Source organism: Coenobita brevimanus, chromosome 98 (genome assembly GCF_032717465.1).
Source record: "Coenobita brevimanus isolate Jiangsu-jjx chromosome 98, ASM3271746v2, whole genome shotgun sequence".
NCBI classification, from domain to species: Eukaryota; Metazoa; Arthropoda; class Malacostraca; order Decapoda; family Coenobitidae; genus Coenobita; species Coenobita brevimanus.
In genome coordinates, this window is record NC_137051.1 from 18,594,451 (window position 1) to 18,622,187 (window position 27,737).

The following is a 27,737-nucleotide window of genomic DNA, read 5'->3' on the forward strand; positions in this document are numbered from 1 at the left end:
CTTGTTCTTCCATCATCCAACACAAAAATATCCTCTCTGTCTACCCTTTCCAATTCTCTTACATTTCTAAATATCGTGATCAAGTCGCCTCATTCTCTTCTGTCACGCAGCGTTGGTAACTTCAGTTTTTCCAGTCTCTCATAGGTTAGTTCCCCTAAACATGGTATCATCCTTGCTGCCATCCGCTGAACCCTTTCTACAGTAGTTTATCAATATGCTTCTTCAAATGAGGTGACCATACCACAGCCGCATACTCTAGTCTTGGTCTTATCATGGTCAATATCGACTCCCTCAGCATTTCCTCGTCCATATAATTAAAAGCCACTCTCAAATTGGTCAGTAATCCACAAGTTCCTCCAATGATATGTTTATATGTTTTTCTGGTGACAAGTTATCCTGAATAGTCACTCCCAAATCTTTCTCATCTTTTCTCTTACAGATTATCTCATTGCCCATTTTATATGTCCAGTGCTGTCTTTTTTTCACTCATTCCCATTTCTAATACATGTCACTTCTTGGCATTAAAATCCATTGTCCAAGTCTGGCTCCAGCTGTGGAGTTTGTCCAAGTCCTCTTGCAGTTTTTTACAACTACAGTATAAGTACCTTTAATATGTTTCATGATTTTAGCATCATCTGCAACATGTAACTATTTAAACCCTCTGGTAAATCATTTACATAAATCAGAAACATTACTGGGGCTAAGAGAGCCCTGGGGTACTCCACTAGTCACGTTTCTCCACTGTGAAACCTTGTCTCTTATAACTGTTCTCATCTGCCTTTCTATCAAATAATCTTCCATCCACTTTAATAGTTTCCCATGCACCCCTCCAAAGGTCTTCAACTTCCACAGCAATCTCCTATAGGGCACCCTGTTAAATGGTTTCTTGAGGTCAAGACAGACACAATCTGCCCATCCCTCTCTGTCATGTATGACATCTATTACCCTACTATAGAAACTTAATAGGTTAGTGACACATGATCTTCCTTCCCTAAAACCAAATTGTCTTGGTGTTATCACTTCATTTTCTTCAAAATACTTTTTCCATCTTTTTCTAATAATTTTCTCGCAGATTTTGCAAACAATACTAGTAAGTGATACAGGTCTATAAAGGTCTATAATTGAGTGGATCTTCCCTATCTCCTCCCTTGAAGATTGGCACAATACTTGCTCTTTTCCAGTCTTTAGGTAACAGTCCATTTTCAAGCGAAGTTTTTATGATGACATAAACAGGCCACACTAACTGGTCTGCACATTCCTTCAGGATCCATCCAGACACACCATCTGGTCCCATTGCTTTTCTTACATCCAAATCCCTCATCAGCTGCAGCACCTCATTCATGTCCACTGTAATTTCTGCCATTCCTGTCACACTGGGTTCTATTTCAGGTTCCTTAAATTCCTCTTCCAACACACAGACTGACTGCAGTTTGTTGTTCATTATTTCACACAATTCTTCTTCTCTTTCATAGGTTTCATCTCCATCCTTCAGTTGTATTATACAGTCCTTAACTTTCATTTTACCGTTCACAAACCTATAAAATAATTTTGGCTCTTTTTTACATTGTTACAATATCTTTTTCATATTTCCCTTCTTCTTCTCTCCGCACATTTACATATTCATTTCTTACCTGCTTGTACGCCTCCCAAGCCCTTTCACTATACCTTCTTCTCACTTTATTCCATGCTCTTTTTCTTGCCTCATGTGCCACTCTACATCTATTGTTAAACCATTCTTTCTTCCTTTCCATAGCTGCGGAAAATTTTGGGACATATTTACTAACTCCTGTTTTATACACTTCTATCTGAAACTCATATTTCTCATCAACATTTGTGATTGTATTCATTTTACTCCAGTCTACATTTTGGAAAAAGTTCCTCAGGGAAGGAAGTCTGCCTTCCCATACTTGCATCTATTTTTTCTGTGTTTTTCATCTCTTTCTCCTTCCCTTACTCCCACCACTTCTATCTCAATAACCAGATGATCACTTTTACCAAAGAGGCATTGGTAGGTTATGTTCCTCACATCATTTGGGTCCTTTGTGAATACTATGTCAAGCCTTGATGGTTCGTCATCACCCCTAATTCTTGTATTTTCTTTAATTGCTTGAGTTAACATGTTTTCCATCACCAGTTCCATTAATCTATTTCCCCATGATTCCTCACTGCTCCCAGCATCCATACTTTCCCAGTCAACTTCTCTACAATTAAAATCTCCCATTATTATTATTCTATTTCTTCGTTCGAGTATCATCTTTAGTTTAATAATGGATTCTCTTATTAACTGTTCATAATCTTCTTTTGTCCATGCCCCATTTTTGGGGGGCATATAAAATACGATTACATCTATTTTTCCTCCATAACTGTCCTCTATTTCAACTCCCAAAAGTTCATCCATGGTATTTTCAATTTCTGTATTTTTTGCACTTTGGTCATTTGCGGGTAACATCATTATACCTCCCCCAAACTTGCCTTCTCTATCTTTCCTCCAAATATTATAATTGTTCCATCCAAATAATTTAGTATCAACATCTCGGGGCATTTTAGTCTCCACCAAGCAGTTTCAGTTTTTTTTTCATTTATGTAGTCTCCAGTTTCCCCTTTCTTGGATATTAACCCATCCACATTACTATACATGATACATAGATTTATGGCACTGGTTTTATCTTTACTCATTCCTCTCTTATTCATTTTCATATCCATACCCCTTGTTTACCTCACATCTAGTTCCTCACATACCACTTCCATACTTTCAAATCCATAACTCTCCAAAAAAAAGTTTTACATTCTTCCTCTATCCTCCGGTCATTTTTTCCTTTACTTGTTCCCTCAAAGATTTTAAAACTTCTTTTTCATTCAAATCTTTTCTTACCATAATATCTTCCATCTCTGCCTCTTTACGTAGTTTCCAGGTCACTTTAAGTATATCTTTTACTACACTGTCTGATGACAACTTAACTCTTTATTAGTCTTACTTCCCCTTTCTTATATGGCCCTATCCTCCTTACTTCCCCAGTTTCTTTTTCCCACTTGTTTCCTTCGAGATCGATCATGCCCAATATTTTTCTCACTTGATTCGTGTCTCTCTCGAGTCTCACAGATCTAACCTTTTCTTCCTCCTCCCTATTTCCAAGTATTACCACACATCTGCACCTTTCTGCAGTTTCTCTCACTACTTTCTCTTTTTTCTTCAGTATTTTCACTACATTTTCTTCCATTTTTTTCTTGTTCATTTCCCTTTCCTCCTGAATGATTTCCCTTAAGCTGACCACTCCTTTCTGTTCTTCTTCCACATGTGCCCACTTTGCCTTTTGCTCTTCTAACACATTACTGACCTTCTCCATTTTGTTACTGCTGTCTTCTAGTTTTCTTCTTAATTAAATATTTTTTCGTTTCAAATTCTCAGTCTCCTGGTTCACCGTCTCATTGGCCTGTATCAGACTCTGTATAGTGTTTTCTGTATTTTCAGGCATTTTTCTTGATACCAGATCCTCCACTTTCTTTTCTAATTCACTAACCCTCATGATCAGTGTTTTAACCAAATCCATCACATTTGTTTCATTGTCAAAACCTGGAAGTTCGGGTCCCTCATTGTTTACATCATCAGCCATGTTTGAGGTTGGTTACAGTACTGAACAGCTGTTACCAAAATTCTTATAAACATTCATGTATACTCACTGGCAATAGCTCTTTACATTTTTGGTGATCTGTATTAATTTACAGTACTTTACACTTTAGATAAGACTAAAGGAGAGAGCACAAACATAATTCCTGAAAACTACTTAAGGTTTGCAGCAGTGGTTGAGAGGCAGCTGAGACGTGTGCGTGTGTGTGTGTGTGTGTGTGTGTGTGCGCCCACGCACACGCACAGATCCCCTCTCTCTCTCTCTCTCTCTCTCTCTCAAACTACGATAAATTACCTCACAACAAAGCATACATTATTATACAATTTACCCATAATTCTCTCTCTCTCTCCGAGAGAGGATGCAGGGAGTGGAGAATGAAAAACAAGAGGAACGTCATTTATTCATTCCAAGGGACAAAGGGACGCTGATTCTCCCATTCCTCTATTTTATTCTCTCTCTCTCTCTCTCTTTCTTTCAGAGAGGAGGGAGGGAATGGACAGTTAGAGAGAGAAGGGGATCGGCTGTCATGCCTTATCTCTTCTTTCGCAATGGACCATGCTGTTTCTGCCATTCCTATATTTACTCTCTCTCTCTCTCTCTCTCTCGTGTGTGTGTGTGTGTGTGTGTGTGTGTGTGTGTGTGTGTGTGTGCAGATCCCCTAGTACCTGGTGTGGGGTTGACAGTGTCATGGGAGGAAAATAAGGAAAACTTACGTGCGCATTCCATGGTGTCTGCGCGCGCATATTCTGAATGTATATCTGTCTTTCATTCCTTCATTCTTTCCTCTCCCTTCTGCCTGTGGGTGACTCTACACTGAGTGACAAGCCAAATGGTTTCTTGTACACCAGGAAACCATTTACTACGTTGGGTGGTAACCATATAACCAAATTTTGGCGCCTGGTGGTTTAGTGGGTAATTATTGCGCTTCAGTCGGATTGAACCGGTGAAGGTTTATATCAAAGGGGTGATTGGGGTTTATTGCTCATGTAATGCCACTCAGGGATGAGTGAGGCTGGTCACTCTCATCTTAAATGTCAGGACCAACTGCCTAGCCCCGGGCTTCTACACTCCTTATGGGGCAACATAGGATTGGATGATGGATATGGGGCAGTGTGTGGGTGGTATTGAGAGTTGCCACCTGCCCCTATTTCCCATACAAATTTCAGCCACCTACTCCTCGTGGTGCGGTTTTGGTATGCCTTTGAAAATCGTGCTCATTTGAGGCCTATCACTTTCTATCTATCTTTCTATCTATTGGCAGATGCCATAATCCCGTAAGGGTTGGCCATTTGACTTTGAGTTATTTGTTTTATGGGGAGGGGCACTAACCCTCCACCAACCCACTTGTTGACACGTTTGGAGCACATATGGTTTGGTTATATGGTTACCACTCAGTGTTGTAAGTGATTCGACTCTGATAAGTCCCAAATGAGGCCTGTTGCTCTCAACGGGTTAAAGAAAAAAAAAAAAATCAAATGGGCCCAAGGGGGAACTCTGGGGAAATATTGGGATTTCACCATACCAATTAACCATATAACAGGTTTCAAGGGGGAACTTTGGGAAAATTTTGGGACCACCATACCAATTAGCTATACAACATGGGTTTCAGTGGTGCAACTGGTGCATTTCAATTTGCATGGTAAAATTCCCAGGTACATAACCCACACACATTGTGGGTCTACTGCATATCACTCTTCAGAAGAGCTGAGTTTGCTGCATTAGACAGGTTCAGTATCCAAAGGTAAGCTGGCTGTACCAAGAATTCCATAGTGCATCATGTTCAGGAGCAGGTCTGACTGTCCCCTTACGAGTTGCTTTGTCACTGCTGGGGAGAAAGAACCATAGTCTGATTGAACTTGACTTGTCACTGTGGTTTGTAGAGAAGGTTGAGTAAAGAATGCCTCTTGTGTGCCCCAAAGCATGGTAGTTGAGTAAACACTGTCACTCAGCAGATGCTGTGAGAAAGCCCGGAAAATATGGTGTACAGTACAGTACAGGTGCTGTATATATACCTCACACAAAATGTATTCAATATGCTCACATCAAGTATGTTTAGTTTTTCTTTAAGTAGCTGTATTTATGAAGAAATTAGGTACATGAAGTTTTTATAATAAAGAATACCACATAATAAAGTGGTACCATTAGATTACACAGATATTTAGGTAGCTTACTGTGGCATGGGTGAAAGAAGCTTACTGTGGCATAGGTGAAAGATGTGCAGTGTCATCCTGTGAATGCCTGTGCTTGGGTAGCTCCGATAGAACCTTTTCCAGCCGCTGAACTAGGCTAATGGCATTGTCTTTGGTGAAACACATGGGAGGCATCAGCATCAGAATATTGCGGTTGCAGCCTTCATTAGCTAGTATCACATATTCATCCTTCATCCTGTAACAGTAGTTGCACTGTATGTCATATTTTATATTATTTTCATCATTAATAATAATTGAAGGTGGAAGTTTTCTCAGTAGTGCAACTGATAGTACATAGTTATTACACTGCAAGTAATGTAAAAATGCAGTTCAGTATTAATGCATAATTTTCAGCAGTACAGTGGAATTGCATCTACACTCAATAATCACCATCATCATTATTTTACAGTATTTTCTGTGCATGGAAGGAGGATCTATGGCAAGTGGTATGTTTGGTATGATTCCTGTGGATGGAAAACCTGAATGCTTTAAAACATTTACATGATAGTGAAGTATATGTAAAGGTAGATGAGTATCTGAGTGAAAGGTGCATATAATACAAATAAAAGTTTTGGAAAGTGGATTGAAGTTGGTGAGTGGTGAGGGACTGAAAAATCACAAATATACTGATGATCCTATGCTTCTTTGAGGACTGGCTTATAGTTTTGTGAATGCCTGTGAGCAGCAAAGGTCTGATAATAAGAATATATAAGATAAGAGTGGCGGTTGTTAGAAAGAAGTTGATTTGCTGTGATGTGGAGTGAGCTTGAGGTGGTGAATGAATGAAACCCATCAGATGGCTGTGCCCTTCACTGGTACTTTTATTCCCGGCAGCTCTCAGATTATTTTTTCAGCTGAAGGAAATTTCTGCCCTCTAATGAATTAGAACACATCATTGTTAACCTTTTGGAGAACTGGGCCTCACTTAGGTACTAGTATCTTATTGTGTTTAGTACACATATTCAACTGAGGGAAACACCTTGCCTGTAAAGTAAAATGGAACAGATTACACATACAACAGGTACTGTAAATTCTGTATTTTGGAAAGAAATGACATACTTAGTATTTTTCCTCTTAGAGCAGCATTTAACTGCTTCATAAATATGAGCCTTGTATCATTTATAAATATAATAAACTGCAGAATACATGCACATTACACACTACAGTTCCCATGCAAAATATTAACCAAAACAAAGGCATCTCATAACCAAGCCTAGGAGTCCCCTGGGGAAGGGGGGGTAACATCAAAGCCCCCATCATTCGCCCCTCTCCCGGTGATGACTAAGCATGATGCCTGGAACCACTGTCTGACTCACTTCTTCATTTCTGCAACATTCGTGGCCTTTCTTCCAACTTTCTTTCTGTTGAGCACCACCTCTCCTCTAGTAAACCACAACTTCTCTCCCTAACTGAGACTCAACTGTCTCAGATGACAACAGAAAACCCTTCTCTGTATCCTCGTACTTTCTCTATATTTGGAGTCCCTGATAAACAAAAAGGTTAGGTACCTTTAAAATTTTTCGTATATCGATTTTTCGTATACTGAAGCATTTTTCCCCATAAGAAACTTAAGAAAATGAGGAGAAGCGTTCCAGGAGCCCCCAAAAAACTGTCAACTACAGTACTCTGTAGTTAGGCTGGTTGTAAGCTCTTAAATCTACAGTAGAAATGTTAATAAAAGCTAAATGACCTTTAAGCAGTTGTTTATTTATCAAATTACTGAGTAAAAAATAGAAAAAGTACTGTACAGTGTATACAGGTGAGGCCTGATCTCACTCACGTCCTGGCCATCCTCGTGCCTCTTGATAATTTCGAGCTTGCACTCCAGCATCAAGTTTGGTGTTGCTTCTTCTTGAGAGGCTCCACAGATGATGATGATGAAGGTGAAGGACGCTTGGGTGGCATGATGCATGATGCGAAAGATTTTCGGAGTACAGAAGGCACACACTACACAGCCGGGGAGCGGGAACAGACTGGGATGAAATGGAGGTAACTGCTTGCCTCGCTATACACAATACTGGCGCTGCGGTCAGTCACGCGCCAAATTTAAATAATATTCTCGTAGCATTTTCATACCATCGAAGCATGTGCCTTTCATATAGGGGACTGTGTCCTATATTTTTCACTTTCATACCTTCAAATTTTCGTATACTGGGGACTCCCTGTACTCATTTCAAAGCCAAAGATGGCTTTTGTGTATATGTATGCAACAACATATCTTGCTCTCGTGTTCTGAATTTTCTTCTCTGTGGCTTCGGCTTCCCTGTTTTCTGTGACTAAATATATCTGTGCTGTTTACTTATCCCATAACTCTTCCAGCTATTAAAAATTCTTTAACTATCTTTCTTCTAAGATAGAACACATCCTATCAGCTTCTCCTTAACTGAAATCTCCATTCTAGCTTTCAAGGTTCACCACCTCCTTTGGCTCTCCTTTCACTGATCCACTTAGTGAACTAGCCTACATCTTTTCTATCCTTAATGACCTAGAGCAGCATGTACAGCACCCTGCTTGTATCCCTGACCATTGTGGAGAGACTTCTAACATACCTGACCCCTTCCTTACAACTAATCCTTCTGCTTACACTCTTAATCTTTCCTCTCCTTTGGGCTTCTCCGATCACAACTTTATCACCTTAACCTGTCTGTTGCTCCAGTAAGGCCTGTGGACCCACCCAAGAAGCGTTGGTTGTGGCACTTTAGAGCTGCTGCTTGGAAGGCCCTCAAGCAGTACAGTACCTGTACTTCTTTTTATTTTCCCTGAAATGATTATTCCTTCCATGGCTGAGAGCCATCTGAGTGTGCCTTGCACATTACGAAGGTTATCCCCTTGGGCATGGAAGCATACATTTCTTTCTCATTGCCTGTGTCCAATGAAAAAAAAAAAAAAATGGTTTAATCACATATGTTCTAATGCTGTCCACGAGGAGATGGCCTACATCCACAAGACTAGTTTCCTGGGCAGCCACAGATAGTGTCCATCACAGCACATGATCACTTGGATTGCTTATACCGCATGTCTGGGTGGTGATTCCTGTATTTTGTTTTATTCTTATGTATTTTGCATACATTTAACACTAGCTATGGCTTCTAAGAATGATGGAAGTGTCAGTGGTGGTGTCAAGTGTTAACACCAGTCTATTTCAGTAGAAACCTCCTTGATTGTGGTTAATTGGTCCACCAAACTACTGCAAGGATGAAACCCCTCAATAACTAAATAAAGCAGTAAATGGGAATAAACGTTAATTGGTTCAGGACCCACAAGTTTACAGTCATTTTTTTGCCTAATACCCTTAAAAGAGTGGAGGGACTGGATCAGCAGGTTTTACACCAATTCTGCTACTTTTGGTCATGAACCAGATGAACCTTCTCTCTCATATTTCTCCTAACTAACTGTGTGAACCATCGTTGTTGTCTGTGTATTTTTTTTAACCCGCATTGTTGTCTATCTATCTATCTATTGCCAGACGCCTCAATCCTGTTTGGGGTGGCCACAAACAAATTGCCTCCAAGTCACCCTGTCCCCAGCCATTTCACTGCCCTGCTCCCAACTCACACCCCCTCTCTCATATACCTCTCCACCCCATCCCTTCATCTCATCCTCGGCCTCCCCCTCCCTCTTCCCCCCTCCACCTCACTCACATACACTCTCTTTGTCAGTCTTTCACCCTCCATCCTCTCCACATGGCCAAACCACCTCAGTGTGTTCCTCATAACGCTTCCTATCACATCCACATCAACACCACAACGCTCCTTTATATCCTCACTCATCAGCCTGTCTCTCCATGTGACTCCACAGGCTCCTCTTAAATAACTCATTTCCACTGCTCTCACTCTTGACTTGTGTCCTTCCAACAACGTCCAAGCTTCGCTTCCGTACGTTAGTGTTGGTATCACAATACTGTCATGTAGTAACTTTTTCACTTCCATGCTCACTTCCCTGTTTCTTATCACTGCTTTCAAAGAACCAGCAACCTTTCTTCCCTGCTGTACCCTTTCAAGCACTTCACCCTCCAAACCTCCATCCTTACTCATCATGCTACCCAAGTACTTAAACGTACTCACATTTTCCAATTCCTCACCATCCAACCTCGCTGTACATTCATTAACTTCACCTCTCTCAAAGACCATCACTTTACTCTTCCCTACAATCACCTTTAGATTCCGTTTCTTACACACTCTCCCAAACTCATCCACCAAGCCTTGCAGCTCCCCTTCGTCTTCACTCAACAACACAGTATCATCTGCAAATAACAGTACAGGGAGTTTCCAAACACTATCCTCTCTCACCAGGGTCACTCCATCATCCACTACCCTACCTTGTACCTCTTTTATTACGCCATCCATGTACAGATTGAACAACCATGGAGACATGACACATCCCTGTTTCAACCCAACTTTCAAAGAGAAAAATTCACTTAGTTCACCATCCACACGCACTGCAGCCTTTGCACCATCATACATACTCTTCACAGCATTCAACAACTTCCCATCTACTCCATATATTCTTAACACTTTCCACAATCCTTGTCTATCCACCCTGTCATATGCTCTCTCCAGATCCATGAAAGCCACATACAACTTCTTTCCCTTCTCTAGAAACTTTTCCACTAAAGATCTAAGAATGAATATCTGATCTACACAACCTCTTCCCTTCCTAAAGCCTCCCTGTTCTTCTCCAACTAATTCTCTGTTCTTTGTCTAACTCTGTCAATAAGTATCCTACCATACACTTTTCCTATTATACTAAGAAGAAAAATGCCCCTATGATTACCACACACTTCTTTTTCCCCTGTTCCTTTGTACAAGGGAATAATTATACCTGACTTCCAATCCTCCGGGACTCTGCCTTCCTCCCAGGCCAATCTGCACATCTTCCACATCCATTCTACTACTATCTCTCCCCCATGCTTCAGCATTTCACCACACACTCCATCAATTCCTGGGGCTTTCCCTGATTTAACTTTCTTCATTGCTTCCACAACTTCTATCCTACTGATTTCTTCCTGTCTTCTCACCTCCCTCCTTCTCCTAGCCATTCCCCAGCCACTTATACTCGCATTACTTCCATCCTCTACGTTCAACAAATCCTTAAAGTGTTCTCTCCATCTGCTCACTTTTTCTCCCTTCTTCACTAGTAATCTACCATTTTTATCTTTCACTCCCCTGCTAACTTCACTTCCACCCTGTCTTACTCTTTTCACCTCTTTCCAGAACATTTTCTTACAGTCCCTCCACTTTACACTCAAATTCCTTCCAAATTCCTCATCCACTCTCTTTTTACTCTCTCTTACTAATCTTTTCACCTCTTCTTTCTTTCTGCATATAACTCTCTCTTCCGCCTCTCAACTTCTTCCACGCCCCTATTTCTCATCCATTCATTGTATGCTTTCTTCTTTTGTGCCACAGCCTGTTTCACCTCTTCAGTCCACCACGCTGTTCCTTGCACCCCCCTCCGTCTTCTCTTCCTTCCACACACTACATCACATGCTGCACATATTTCTTCTGTAAATATCCTACACACACCTTCCACGTCTCTCATCTGCTCCAATTCATTTTTGCCCAATCGTTCCTCCACTTCTCTCTTATACTCTGCCATTTTCTTATCCTCTTGTAACCTTTCCACTCTCCTTGCAACTACTCCGTCCTCTCGTCTTTCCCTTCTTCTATTCCTCCATCTTACTTGCATTCTAATTCTGGCCACCACCAAGTAGTGGTCAGAAAGTCCACTCCCCCAACCTCTATAAACTCTTGCATCCATTACACATCTTCGCATCCTTTCATCCACACACACATAATCAATCATTGCCTTCCTTTCATTCAGTTCACCACCCACCCTTCTCATCACTCACCATGTATACCTGTGGATCATTTTATGCCTGAAAAGGGTATTGGCTATCACCAACCCCCTCCCAGCACAAATGTCCACTAACGCACTCCCATTCTCATCTGTCTCAGCAGGCACACCCCACTCACCAACTATTCCATCCACCTTCACATTCCCAACTTTACCATTCATATCACCAATCAAAAACACACTCTCATTCCTTCCAAACTTATCCATGCACAATTCTACATTTGTCCAGAAGTCTTCTCTCACTCTTCTAGCACAATCTTGCGTTGGTGCATACACACACACAATCACCCACATTTGTATTCCAACTTTCAACTTTACCCACATAATCCTTGACCCAACTGATCCATACTGTCTTATGCTCCTCTTCCATCTTTTACTCACAACTATACATACTCCTTCCTTTGCCCTCTCATTCTCACCTACTCCTGCACATATACCCCATCCATACTCCCATTCTCTCACACTTTCTCCTCTCCATTTTGTTTCAGTTATTCCACATACATCCACTTTCGCACCCTCAAGCACCTGGACAATCTCTCTCTCTTTCACCTCATCATTCGCTCCCCTTACATTCCAGGTTCCAATACCCATGTCCTTTGTCCGGTCCTTGGTCGTCATCGTTTGGTCAGTCCTTGTCCGAGGCTTAATGTTTGTTTTTTTAGTTTGTTGTTCTCCGGGGAGGGGCACTAACCCTCCGCCAACCCTTATAGTCGCCTTTTACGACAAGCAGGGATACTGGGGGAGTATTCTTGAAAAAAAAAAACCAACCCCCAGGGAGTTGTCAGTGTATTTTATCTGTGGATATGAAATTCTCGCAATTAACCATTCCTAACCAGCAGTTTCTGTTCTTGTGAATACGACACTTCTCATAACATTTCTTATTCTTTTAGTTAAATTTACCCTTAAATGCTGTATCGCCACTTGGGTTTATTCTGAATTTCTATCGCAGTTGAATCCACAGGTTATTTCTATCACTGGATCTACAGAGACACTTCATAAGTGAGTGCGGAGTGCATAATGCATTACTACATGTCAGGGTTGTTTGCATGTGGCAGCCAGTCATCATGAGGCATGCCATTACCATAGTAAACCAGTGACCTACTACACTGGCCTCCCATATCTTCAAATATATTTTCATTCTTCTGTCTGGTCACAGTGATACATTAACAGCTATTTGGGGGGAATTAATGCAGTAAGACATTATTATTATGCTAAAAAAAATGACAAAAAAGCAGGATAAGGTAGAAATGTTGAAAAAACTGGACCATGGAGTTCGTGTACAGAAGTTGTGCAACCCTTATGGTATTGATTTATCAGCTGCTTATGATATAAAGATGCAAAGAGGAAAAAATACTGAAATTCTGTGCAGACAGTGATTCAAAGAGACAAATGAATATTAGAAAAACGATGAAAGATAGTAAGAGTACAGTGAATAAAAGAAAACTTTTTCTAGACTGAGGAAAATCATATGAAAGTACTGTAGGAACAATATACCAAATAGATATCACCGATTTCGAGGGGTTATACATTACTATTATTATCGGTATTTTATTTATTTAGGTAGAGTCCCGGTGGATTGGAAGTCAGGTATAATTATTCCCTTTGTACAAAGGAAAAGGGGAAAAATAAGTGTGTGGTAATCATAGGGGCATTTGTCTTCTTAGTATAAGAGGAAAAGTGTATGACAGGATACTTATTGACAGAGTTAGAGAAAGAACAGAGGAATTAGTTGGAGAAGAACAGGGAGGCTTTAGGAAGGGAAGAGGTTGTGTAGATCAGATATTCATTCTTAGATCTTTAGTGGAAAAGTTTCTAGAGAAGGAAAAGAAGTTGTATGCGGCTTTCATGGATTTGGAGAAAGCATATGACAGGGTGGATAGACAAGGATTGTGGAAAGTGTTAAGAATATATGGAGCAGATGGGAAGTTGTTCAATGCTGTGAAGAGTATGTACGATGGTGCTAAGGCTGCAGTGCGTGTGGATGGTGAACTGAGTGAATTTTTCTCTTTAAAGGTTGGGTTGAAACAGGGATGTGTCATGTCTCCATGGTTGTTCAATCTGTACATGGATGGGGTAATAAAAGAGGTACAAGGTAGGATAGTGGATGTTGGAGTGGCCCTGGTGAGAGAGGGTAGTGTTTGGAAACTCCCTGTACTGTTGTTTGCAGATGATACTGTGTTGAGTGAAGACGAAGGGAAGCTGCAAGGCTTGGTGGTTGAGTTTGGGTGTGTGTATAAGAAACAGAATCTAAAGGTGAATGTAGGGAAGAGTAAAGTGATGGTCTTTGAGAGAGGTGAAGTCAGTGAATGTACAGCGAGGTTGGATGGTGAGGAATTGGAAATGTGAGTACGTTTAAGTACTTGGGTTGTGTGATGAGTAAGGATGGAGGTTTGGAGGGTGAAGTGCTTGAAAGGGTACAGCAGAGAAGAAAGATTGCTGGTTCCTTGAAAGCAGTGATAAGAAACAGGGAAGTGAGCATGAAAGTGAAAAAGTTACTACATGACAGTATTGTGATACCAACTCTAACGTATGGAAGTGAAGCTTGGACGTTGTTGGAAGGACACAAGTCAAGAGCGAGCAGTAGAAATGAGTTATTTAAGAGGAGCCTGTGGAGTCACATGGAGAGACAGGCTGACAAATAAGGATATAAAGAAGCACTGTGGTCCTGATGTGGATGTGATAGGAAGTGTTAGGAGGAATACACTGAGGTGGTTTGGCCATGTGGAGAGGATGGAAGGTGAGAGACTGATGAGGACAGTGTATGTGAGTGAGGTGGAGGGGGGAAGAGGGAGGGGGAGACTGAGGATGAGATGGAGGGATGGGGTGGAGAGGTATAAGAGAGAGGGGGGGTGTGAGCTGGAAGCAGGGCAGTGAAATGGCGGGGGACAGGGCGACGTGGAGGCGATTTGTTTGTGGCCACCCCGAACAGGATTGAGGCGTCTGGCAATAGATAGATATATGTGTGTGTGTATACACAGTATATATATATACACTATAAATGCATGAAACTGTCATTAGCACGTTATCTTGGCCTATAATTTAATGTGTGTTTTTCAGTAGGCTGAATGCTACAGAAAACTACTATAGTACATGCCTATTTCTTGGGTCTGATGGTGTTTTGGAATATAACAGTTTCAAGTTAAGGAAGGACATACAGTAACTATGAGACTTTCCCTAAGGGAAATTGCATTGAGGTTGTATCTACAGGTGAAGTTCATTCACGTTATCAAGTGGAATTTTTGTAATTTTGTAGGTTATCTTCTTTATCTTAATGGCATTATTAGTAGGCAATATTATGGCTTACCATATTTTCCAATACATTTTTTTGTGGTTTGTACCATACTGTAGTGGTGCTTTCTTGTCATAGGTTGAGAGGTTGCCGATCTGTCTCTGGTTAATGTGATAGCATAGTATAATCAAATAAGAAAAACTTAGTGCTACAGTAGGCTGCGATGCAGGTTCATCGATGTTAATGAGAGTAGAAGACAGGCCCTATAAAAGGACTGGCTCCAGTTACAGATGATTTCCAATAAAAATACATATAGTACAGTATAAAATGAACGAAGATTAAAAGAAAACGGCCGATAAGAGAGATCGGATATTACAGACTGGTACTAAAGAAGGTTTAACAAAACCTAAATTTCCTACAGAGGAAGGATGTAAGAAAGAATATGAGGCAGCTCATCATCATCATCATCATCATCATCATCATCATCATCACCATCATCATCATCATCATCATCATTTTTCGTCCTTCTGTTCCCATATTCAAACTGGGGTTGGACATGTGATGACTTTTCTCCATTGCTTCCTATCCTGGATTAAATCTTCTCCAATACCCAGTCTTTCCATATCTTGCATTACAACACTTTTCCAGGTCTTCTTAGATCTTCCTGGCGGTCGACATCCCACCACCTCCAGTTCCTCTACTATTCTCACACAGCTCCCTTCCTCAATCCTCCTCACGTGACCAAACCATCTAAGCCGTCTCTGCCTCAAAATATCAAGATCCTTCACCCCGCATCTTATGGCTACCTCCTCCCTCAAAACTCTGTCCTCCCATCTCACTCCCGCCACGTATCTTAACATTCTACAATTAGTACTCCTCATAACATTCATCAGTCTATCTGCTAAAGCCCATGTTTCAGCATCATATATCAATACTGGTCTAATTCAGGCCTCACATATTTTACTTCTGTGTCTCAGTGTTATGTGTTTGTTGACCAGCTTTGTTTTCATTTTTGTTTTTGTTTTTGAAGGCTCCAACATGCTTGCATGCGTCGGCCTTGGTCACTTAATGGCGGCTGTCCATGCTGCACGATCTGTTGCAGCCTCCCTGTTCAGTCCCTTAATCCTGAGGTTACACTGAATGACCTCGTCCCATGTCTTTCTCAGTCTATCCCTCACAACCCCACCCCCAGTATTAACACTTCTCACTTTCTGCACCCAATTATCATTCCCCATCCTCTCCACATGCCCAAACCATCTCAATCTACCTCTCCTCATCACAACACCAATACACTCCAGTCCCATCCTACCTCTCAATTCTTCCATCGTAAACCTAGCCCCCCCCAGGCCTTGCATGCAGGGACGCACTCCACATCCACCTATTCATTGTCATTTCTGTACGTCTGAGCCTGCGAATATCCTCCTCCTTTACTGTCCAGGTCTCACTACCATACAGCATTACACTCCTAACACATGCTGCATACAAAGACCCCTTAGCACGTGGGAAGAGTCCTCTCAATGTCAGGAGAAGCAACAGCTCCCTGAACTTCTTCCAACCACTTCTCACCCTAGCCACAGAGCTAGCTCCAGCCCCATCTCCAGCACACAACATGTCTCCCAAATAACAAAACTCTTCCACACACTCAAGAGACTCACCAGCAAGTTCAATCCTTTCATGCCTGACAATTTCCACCTGCTCTCCCCAACACGCGGCACACATAAAATCAGCATTATCTCACAGTCTACCTCTGATACCACTACATCTCTTGTGCACCCGTTTATCTGAAACACTGCACAAGATGGAATTACTTCAAACGCCCTTGTGGCAAACTGTACATGGCCACTCTCCCCCGTCCTTGACATTACTGCCACCTACCCTAGATATCATCACTTTTGTTTTATCTGCATTTACCCTTAAGCCCTTGTGCCTCATACCATCGCTCCACTTCCTAAATCTTTCCTATGCCTCCCTTTCGTTCTGTGTAATCAGCACCAAATCATTAGCATACAACATCTCCCACAGGAGTCTGTTGCTGTAGTCACGCGAGAAGTCTTCAACATGGTACTCAAAACTGACCCCTGATGCACACCAACATTCACGGAAAACTCATCATTCAAATCTCCATTCGCTCTTACCTGGGTGCAAGCACCCACATACATAGCCATAACCACCCTAACCAGCCACTCCACAAAGCCAAGCTTTCTCATTGCCTACTTCATCACCTCTCTAGGGACTCTGTCAAAGGCCTTTTCCAAATCGACAAAAACAAAATACAGATCCTTTTTTTTCCCAATATATTTTTCCTGAAGCTGTCGAACAATGAATATGGCATCAGTGGTCCCCCTGCCTGGCATAAACCCAAACTGCATCTCATCAATATTCACTCTTTCTCTAATCATACCTTCTAGAACTCTCTCCATTACCTTCATTATCTGATCTAAAAGCTCTATACCTCTGTAATTTCCTCTTTCCAGGGCATCACCCTTCCCTTTATACACATTTACAATTACACTCTTCAACCAATCAACTGGGACAACACATTCATATACCGTATAATCATATTTATCAGGTCAGTGACTAACCTCACCCCTATATCTCCTGAGGCCTTCAATATTTCGGCAGTCAACCCCCTTCCCCACCTGCATCCTGCCTATTGCCTCACTCACAGTAGCAGCATCAATCAAAGGCCAAGGGCCAAACACTGGATCTGCTGGCTCCAAACCTTCCCTGTCCCAGTCAAACTCCTCATTCAACAACCGGTTATAATGTTCTCTCCCTGCATCTTTAATATCCCCACTGTTCACACTACCCTTCCTTCATCATTCTTCACACACTGCTCGCCTATAATATCCTGATTTTTCCTCTTCATCTGATTTGCCACCTTAAATATCATATTTTTCCTTCCCAGTACGCTAGCTATTTCCTTCCATTTTAACCATGCTGATGCCACTCTTGCTCTAACTGATCTCTCCACCCCTGCTTCACAGTCCAATACATCTCCTAGATAGCAGAACTGCTGCACTTCCTGTATTGTACCCCCATTCACCTCTATCTCATCCTCTGCTTCATCCCCTCTGCCTCTCTTCTTATGCAGGCTGGGCAGCAGAAATTTTGCACTCCTCTCAGATTCTGCAAACCTGAACATCTTCTATGGCACCACTTATTACATGCCATGCACAACACTGAGTTCACTCCTACTCCTCTGCCACAGCATCCACATGGCCATTTTCCTGACTGAATTCTTTCTACTGGTTTCTTGCCTGTCACCATTACTTTTGTCTTATCTATATTTATTTTCATTCCCCTCCTCTCCATTCCATTTTTCCATCTATTAAACATTTCCACCACTTCTTCCTTAGTCTCCGCTGTCAGCTTTAGGTCATCAGCATAGAGCAATGCCCATGGGCCTTCCTCCCTACATTTCCTTGTTGCCTTCTCCAATCCTGTGTTGAACAGCAATGGACTGAGTGCTGAACCTTGATGTACCCCAACTCCTATTCCAAAATTTCATGATCTTCCTGCAAATGTCTTGACTTTTGATCTTGTATCAATATAGAGAGACATGACAGTTGCAATGAGTCTCTCAGGCACATTCTGTCTTCTCAAGGCCCACTCTATAACTCTCCTTGGTACTCTGTCAAAAGCTTTTTCCAGGTCCACAAACACATGGTACAAGCATTTCCTCCTCTGTTGAACTTTTCCTGCAACTGTCTCATGATGAATATTGCATCTATTGTGGATTTACCTGCACAAAATCCAAACTGTTGGTTATCTATCTTCACTATCTGCTTCAGCCTTCCTTCCAGCACTTTTTCAAATATCTTCATTGCATACTCTCCAACAGTCTGACCCCTCAGTACTTTCCACACAGAAGGGCATCTCCTTTGCCTTTATAAATTGGCTTTGTCCAGCTATCTTTCCAGTCCTCAGGTGGCTGTCCTTCTACTATGATGTTATTAAAAATCCATGTCAATTCTTTAACACCAGTACTTCCAGCCTTTTTTATCAAATCAGCTGTTATACCTGTTGGGCCTGGAGCTTTCCCTGTCTTCTTTTTCCTTTAAGACTATCTCCACTTCAACTTCTGTTATCACTGCAACTGGCCCTTCAAATTTTCCCATCTCTTCTGTCTCATAACTATTTTCTTCATTTAACAGCTTCCCAAAGTACCTCTTCCACCTTTCCAGTATTTCTGCCTTGTCTGTTTTTATTTCCCCATTTTCATCCTTTACAAATTTAGCTCCCACCAGTCTTTCCTCTCCTTCCTCATCTGTCTTGCAATTTTAAACATTTTTGTCCATCCTTGTACACTCTCCAGATCTCTGCTTCAACTTTACCAGGCCACCCTTTTTGCTCTGGCCACTTCTCTCTTTGCTTGTCTTTTCTTTCCATTGCATTCTCTTCTGTCTTCTTCCCTTCTAGTTCTCTGCTATACTTTAAATGCTCTTTTCTTCTCACTTATCGCCTGCTTCACCTCCTCGCACCACCACCACGTCTCTCTTTCTTTTCTCCTGTGACCTGTTGTTTCTCCACAGACTTCCCTTGCAGCCTCTATTATATTATCCCTGAAGTGTTTCCAATCACCTCTCTGTCTCCCATTTCTTCTCTTAAAATTCTTTTCAAATTGTAGTCTTATCTCCTCATCCTTCAATTTCCACTCCTTTAATCTTTTAACACCCTTCCCCTTCTTTCTTCATTTCATATTTTCCACTCTCAAATCCATAGCTAAGAGTCTATGTTGTGGTAGATATGCTTCATCTGGTATAACTTTGATATTTTGCTCCTTTCTCATCAGCATAAAATCAGTTTGAGTTTCTACTCCTCCACTTTTGTACGTAATCAACTTCTCTCTTTCCTTTTTGAATGTTGTGGCTCAGTGGGTTAGAGCGCTCCGTTCTGACCGAAGGGCCAGAGGATCGAATCCGCCCAAGGGTCATTGGTAGACATCAGGAAGGGCATCCGGTCATAAAATGCTACACGCTCCAAACCAAAGTCCTCTACCCAGAGGCAACGCCATAGCCCTTATCCAAAAAAGGGGGTACCTGGCGTAAAACTCACATATTACCCTGGCAGAACTCCAGTATCCTCTTTCCCACTCTATATCTCTCTCCAAAGCCGAAGACTCCCATAACTTCCTCACACCCTCTCCGATCAGTACCAGTGTGTCCATTCAAGTCTACAGCAATGATCATTACCTCAGAGTCTGGTACTCGTGCTGCATCATCAAGTTTTCCCCAGAATGCCTCTTTTTCGTTGTCTGGTCTACCAATCAGTGGCACATATACAGAAAAAATATGCCAGACCTTTCTCACCACTACAGTCTTAACCTAAGGCAGCTCAGGGATATAATACTATAGTATACAGTACTTCTTTGGAAGTGGATGTGTTTAGTTGAGTTTGCCACCAACCTATTCTCTGAATGCTGATCATGGCTGTCACTATATCACAATGTTTTAGGAAATCCTATGCTGGTAACCTCAGCTATGATAGGTGCCAAGCAGACTAATAGCACTCTGATTTCTGTATTACCAAGTGGATAATGCTTTATTATGATTCTTCCAGCTTTATGTCCGTTGCTATGAATTATTCATCATACACAACATGAAGCTACGGGAGTTAAACTATATCTGGAGAGAGAGAGAGAGAGAGAGAGATGGGGGGGAGGGGCAGAGATACAGAGGGAGGGAGAATATCAGTCATGCCAACTGTTATCTCGTATGTGCCAGTGAGAGTTGCAAAAGGTATCGATTCATGGGGTGCCAATAATTATTTTAGTGGGTGTACATCACGCTGTTCAACCATGTTCGGTCATATGTCCTTTTATCTTGAAACAGGCCAGAAATAGAAACATACCTCTCTATTCCCATGCATAGTATATTACTCAAACTATATTTACAACCATGTGCTTCCATAAACAAAATAAAGATCAAATTGGCAAAAAATATACCAGTATACATTTTTTAATTTTCAAATTACATATAATTTATTAAGTTGGTTACCTCTGCCAATGAGGTTATGTTTTTGCCTGCATTGGTTTGTTTGTTTGTCTGTCTGTTAGCAGGATTACTCAAAAAGTTGTGAAAGGATTTTGATGACATTTTTTGAATGGGTAGGGTATGACCCATGGAACAATCCATTACATTTTGGTTGTGATCCAGATCATCATCAGGATCCAGGAATTTATTGTTCATTTGTTCACATGATATCTCCAAAAGTTCTCAATGAATTTCGATGAAAATTTGTGTAAGGGTGAGCCATGGGCCAAGAAAGAATAAAATTTTGGGATGGATCCAGATCCTGCAATGGCATTGGTGGAGATATATATGCACTCTCTGAGTGCATTCTAGTTCATAATACAATATTCTATTTACAAACCATATTAGCAGCATGTAAGGAATTTAGTTAGCAAAGATAATGGTATACCACTGTCCATAATTTTTTTTTTTTTTTTTTTTTTTTTTTTTACCAGCAAGAGGCAGCCATTTCATTACAGTAATTTTTTGATGAACTGCAATGAACCATAGGATGAGTTTAAGAGGCTAAGAACCTCACTGGTTGGTATGCTAGACACTTATCATCAATTCATAAAGAAAAAAACAATAAGTTTTCATAATTCAGAGTCCCTAGAGAGGTGGTGAAGTGGGCAATGAGAAAGCTTGGCTTGGAGGAGTGGCTGGTTAGGGTGGTTATGGCCATGTATGTGGGTGCTCACACCCAGGTGAGAGTGAATGGAGATTTGAGTGATGAGTTTTCCGTGAATGTTGGTGTGCATCAGGGATCAGTCTTGAGTCCCATGTTGTTTATCATGGTACTTGAAGCCCTTTCACGTAACTTTAGAAACGGACTCCTGTGGGAGTTGTTGTATGCTGATGATTTGGTGTTGATTGCAGAGAATGAAAGGGAGGCGGAGGAAAGGTTTAGGAAGTGGAGAGATGGTATGGGGCAAAAGGGTTTAAGGGTAAATGCAGATAAAACTAAAGTGATGATATCTAGGGTTAGTGGCGGTACTGTCAAAGACGAGGGAGAGTGGCCATGTGCAGTTTGCCACAAGGGCGTGGGAAGTAATTCCATCTTATGCGGTGTGTGTGATAAATGGGTGCATAAGAAATGTAGTGGTATCTGAGGTAGACTGCGAGATAATGCTGATTTTATGTGTAAGGCGTGCCGGGGTGATCAGGTGGAGATTGTCAGACGTGAAAGGATTGAACTTGCTGGTGAATCTCTTGAGTGTGTGGAAGAGTTTTGTTATTTGGGAGACATGTTGTGTGCTGGAGGTGGGGCTGGAGCTAGCTCTGTGGCTAGGGTGAGAAGTGGTTGGAAGAAGTTCAGGGAGCTCTTGCCTCTCCTGACACTGAGAGGGCTTTCCCTACGTGCTAAGGGGTCTTTGTATGCAGCATGTGTTAGGAGTGTAATGCTGTATGGCAGTGAGACCTGGGCAGTGAAGGAGGAAGATATTCGCCGGCTCAGACGTAGAGAAATGACAATGATTAGGTGGATGTGCAGTGCGTCCCTGCGTCCAAGGTCTGGAGGGGCTGGGTTTACAATGGAAGAGTTGAGAGGTAGGATGGGACTAGAGTGTATTGGTGTTGTGATGAGGAGAGGTAGATTGAGGTGGTTTGGACATGTGGAGAGGATGGGGGATGATAATTGGGTGAGGAAGGCAAGAAGTGTTAATATTGGGGGTGTGGTTATGAGGGGTAGACCGAGAAAGACATGGGACGAGGTCATTAAGTATGACCTTAGGGTTAAGGGACTGAACAGGGAGGCTGCAATGGATCGTGCAGCGTGGAGAGCCGCCATTAGGTGACCAAGGCCGACACATGCAAGTATGTTGGGGCCTTTAAAAACGAAAACGAAAACGAATTCAAGATAATAGCCCCGGGGCCAACCTGGGCAGGGCAACTAATACTGTATGTTACATCTCGGTATTTAACAGGTTAACATTATGGCCATATTTCTTTTGAAGGGATAAGCCAAAGTTCAATATTGATTGCCATTTTGCATTTCAAAGGGATTTTAGCATTTACCTCCTGAAAACAAGGTAGAATGGTGTAATATAACATGAAGACAGGTGCAAGTGTGAAAATAAGCTATAGCCTACCTGTGAACAATTTGCTCTGCAACTTCCTGGGCTGGCTTCTTGCTCTCTTTGCTCCATACTATTTCAAGAGCCACCATCAGACCCTTCCCTCGCACATCACCTAAAAAAAATAAAAAAAAGAGGAGCATTAAATGTATGCTTTTATTTTATTTATTACTCCTATTATTTTTTATTTTTATTTATTTATTTTATTTTATTTTTTTTATTTTTTATTTATTTTTTTTTTTGAGATAGCATCACCATTATTGTTTTCATTATCATCTTGACTCTTATTCCCACTTAAAAATAGGATGGGGTAGTCCTATTTAAAAATGGGGTGAGGTAGGATCCAGAAACAGAACGAGAAAGCACAGATGTGGGAGAACTACTGTACTGTATCAAGTTCAAGCTCAGTGAAGTGGGCCATACAGCATGCTGGAGCTTTTATATTCTGTATGTTTGTGTTTTCTTTTCTTGTACTGTTCTTTTACATAAAAATAAAGAAACCAATGACTGATATACAATACTGATTAGAGACTCTGAAAGGTGAGTGTGTATTTCAGTTTCAGTGAAAACTACTCATATCAAGTAACCCATCTGCAGTCTTGGTCAAGACAAACTTTTTTTTCTCATAACTGCCCTTCGAGAAGCTGAGTGCATCCTTTACAATGCAGCATCTTATATACTGTAAGAGGCAGACCAAAAAAGACCAGGGACAAAGTCAGCATCTTATATACTGCAAGAGGCAGACCAAAAAAAGACCAGGGACAGAGTCAGCATCTTATATACTGCAAGAGGCAGACCAAAAAAGACCAGGGACAAAGTCAGCATCTTATATACTGCAAGAGGCAGACCAAAAAACACCAGGGACAAAGTCATTAAGTGTGACCTCAGGGATAAGGAACTGAATAGGGAGGCTGCCAAAGATCGATTCGCATGGAGAGCTGCCTTTAGGTGACCAAGGCTGACATATGCAAGCATGATGGGGTGTTTACAAGCGATACAAAATGATATGAATGATCATGTGTTGGAGAAACATTCTGAGGAATAGAAAAAGTAAGTGCACATAAATATGATATTTAGAAATTCAGTCTTAATAATCTATCTATCTGTCTATTGCCAGATGTCTAAATCCCGTTCGGGGTGGCCACAAACAAATCGCCTCCACGTCGCCCTGTCCCCCGCCATTTCACTGCCCCGCTCCCAACTCACACCCCCACTCTCTCATATACCTCTCCACCTCATCCCACCATCTCATCCTCGGCCTCCCCCTCCCTCTTTCCCCCTCCACCTCACTCACATACATTCTCTTCGTCAGTCTTTCACCCTCCGTGCTCTCCATATGGCCAAACCACCTCAGTGTATTCCTCGTAACGCTTCCTATCACATCCACATCCACACCACAATGCTCCTTAATAATGCAGTTGTTAAATTTTGCATCCATAGGTTTAAGTTTCCATGGATCAGACTTATTTTAATACTGTCCTATACACTGTAACTTAATTTGAAATTGGTGCGCAACGGCCACTTATTTTGTCGCTACAGTTGGCATACCCGTACCCACGGGCATCCCCACCACTCTGCCAGTCTTATTGTAAACACCAGTCGGTTCGCTACGTATATCGTTGTTGCCCTTCTTGTGTTTACAACTCTATTGTACTTTCATTGTGTAAGTGACAAATGGCTCCCAGGAAATAAGTAATGGATAAAAGCTATCCTTCTAAGCCAAAGAGAGAGTGTAAGGTGTTATCACTGGCAGAGAAAATAGAGGTTTTAGATATGTTGGAAAGTGGAATGTCGTTGGCTGAAGTCGGCCGCAAGATCAATAAAAATTAATCTAGCATTTGAACAATAAAGCAGAAAGAAGCAGAAATTCATAGAAGTGTTACTGGTGATCCAACAATGGCAAAAATGCTCTCTATGTTGAGGGATAAAGTGCTTGCAATGCAAGCATCATCGTTATACAGCAATGGCCATCATTGTGCGAAGGTTATGAAGAGAACACACAGTCTTTCGGTGAGTGTTAATACGTATTTGTAATATTTTAAGGTATGTTTTTATTTTGTCAGGGATGTGTTTAGCTTATGTGGCAATAATTTGCCATTTTGTGATGATGAGTATGTGCGGAATTTGGCTTCTGTGAGGGTCTCTGGAACCTAACCCCCTCGGATATCAAGGGTCTACTGTATATGTTGGACACAGACCGTAGAATAAACTGGGAAACTGGGAAGAAGCCAGATTCATTATACAGGCAAACCCCAGTTGAATAAACACCCATCGACAGGCAGGGTATTATATCTCAGGGTAGATTTAACTTATAGGGCTGCGTTTTTGAGCCTTGGGTTTCTCCCCCAACCAAGTCCTAAATCCACCAAAATTAGTCCAAAAACAAGTTTAAAGCCAGTCTAAATGCCTTAACAGCTATAAAAGAAGCTAGCCTGCACGTGAAACCTGTGCCTGTCTCGCTTGTACTCAATCAAAGTCACTGGAGAATGTGATCCTGACACATATTCAAACTTGGCAAAGAAGGTGTAGCAGCACTGTATACAGTACAATCTCCCCATCAGATGGTCCTGGGACAGTTAAATAAAGATCTGTTATGCATAATAATAATGTATGAATGGCACAGAATCGTCCTTGGGGCAAACTGTTGTGACAGAGAATTGCTGATGTTTTGACGGGAAATGCGATCAATGATGAGACTGGGACAGCCTTTTCAGCAGCACGTCCTTATGTCGTTTTAGCTGCTGTTCTGGTTGCTGAGCACTTTTATTTTTTTCTCTCTTATTTTCCAACACGTATTTAGAAATTCCTTTGTATTTTCAAAGCATTTTCCCTTGAACAGGCTGAATGAAAACAAACAATAAATATTTCAAGTAGTGATAGGGAACTGAGTGAATTTTTCTGTTTGAAGGTTGGGTTGAAACAGGGATGTGTCATGTCTCCATGGTTGTTCAATCTGTACATGGATAGGGTTATAAAAGAGATACAAGGTAGGCCAGTGGATGTTGGAGTGGCCCTAATTAGAGAGGGCAGTATTTGGAAACTCCCTGTGCTGTTGTTTGCAGATGATACTGTGTTGTTAAGTGAAGACAAAGGGGAGCTGCAAGGCTTGGTGGATAAGTTTCAGAGAGTAAGAAACGGAATCTAAAGGTTAATGTAGGGAAGAGTAAAGTGTTGGTCATCGAGAGAAGTGAAGCCTGTGAATGTACAGTGAGGTTGGATGATGAGGAAATGGAAAATGTGAGTACATTTAAGTACTTGGGTAGTATGATGAGTAAGGATGGAAGTTTGGAGGGTGAAGTGCTTGAAAGGGTACAACAAGGAAGAAAGGTTGCTGGTTCCTTGAAAGTAGTGATAAGAAACAGGGAAGTGAGCATGGAAGTGAAAAAGTTACTACATGACAGTATTGTATTGTGAAACCAACTCTAACATATGGAAGTGAACTTTGGACGTTGTTGAAGCGACAAGTCAAGAGTGAGAGCAGTGGAAATGAGTTATTTGAGAGGAGCCTGTGGAGTCACATGGAGAGACAGACTGACAAATGAGGATGTGAAGGAGTGTTGTGGTGTGGATGTGGATGTAATAGGAAGCATTAGGAGAAACACACTGAGGTGGTTTGGCCATGTGGAGAGGATGGAGAGTGAGAGACTGATGAGGAGAGTGTACGTGAGTGAGGTGGAGGGGGAGAGAAGGAAGGGGAGGCCAAGGATGAGATGGAGGGATGGAGAGGTATATGAGAGGGGGGTGTGAATTGGGAGCAGGGCAGCAAAATGGCGGGGGACAGGGCGACATGGAGGAGATTTGTTTGTGGCCACCCTGCTTGGGATTAAGGCATCTGGCAAGACAGATATATAGTTCAACACATGTTTTATCGATGTCAGTTTTCATCAATGCATGAAATATTTATTCTTTAAGGCTTTCATAATTATTAATATTTATTTAAAATTATTATTACAGTATGTATTCTATGATGGGTTAGATGTTCAATGGTCTGACACGAAATATTGTAACGGAGAATCATTGATGTTTTGACGGGAAATTCTGTTGACAGGGAATGCAATTGGGATAGCCTTTTCAGCAGCCCCTCTTTATGTCATTTTAGTTACTGGTTGCTGAGCTTCTCTATTATCTTCTCTCATATTTTCCAACATTTATTTAGAAATTCCTTTGTATTTTCAAAGCATTTTCCCTTGAACAGCCAGAGTGTAAATACATGTACATAATTTATTGATGCCACAGTTTTCGTCAATGCAGGAAATATTTACTCTTTAAGGCTTTGATAATTATTAATATTTATTTAAAATTATTATTATGTATTCCATGATTGGTTAGATGTTCAGCGGTCAAACACGATATATTCTTCGTTGAGTTCGCTGTTGTCCACACTGTTTTGCACCTCGTCTTGTGGACGAGAATATGTACCCCAAATGACAGTGTTCACTCCACCTGTGACTAATACACATTAATCTGAGTTTTAAAACTTTTACAAATCAACCTAAACACCAAATTTTAGTCTAAAATATCATCAATATTGGTAAAATAAAAAAGCAAAACCATCGCAAAACCTACGATACGTGGGATAGGGTGGTATTTCTATCCCCATTACTATTCCAGGATATTGCATCTAGGGGTATCGTAAATCGGGGTTTGCCTTTACAGTATATGAAAATAATAAAAAGTATGTAAAAAAAAATTAAAACATAAAAAAAGTAAAAAATAAATATCACAACAACTAGCCGGTGTAGTGTGATCAC

At 41.3% G+C, this 27,737-nt stretch overlaps 1 protein-coding gene across 1 annotated transcript in view; it reads right to left on the reverse strand.

Annotated features, from left to right (window-relative positions):
- The window catches only part of LOC145414252 (5-phosphohydroxy-L-lysine phospho-lyase-like), a 140,831-nt gene that overhangs the window by 18,392 nt on the left and 94,702 nt on the right, over positions 1 to 27,737 (reverse strand). Inside the window, exons 10-11 of the mRNA XM_080283850.1 lie at positions 23,002 to 23,101; positions 5,823 to 6,011 (exon numbers count right to left, since the gene is read on the reverse strand). Coding sequence (XP_080139976.1) covers positions 5,823 to 6,011; positions 23,002 to 23,101 — 289 coding nt within the window. The remainder of the gene's footprint in view (positions 1 to 5,822; positions 6,012 to 23,001; positions 23,102 to 27,737) is intronic.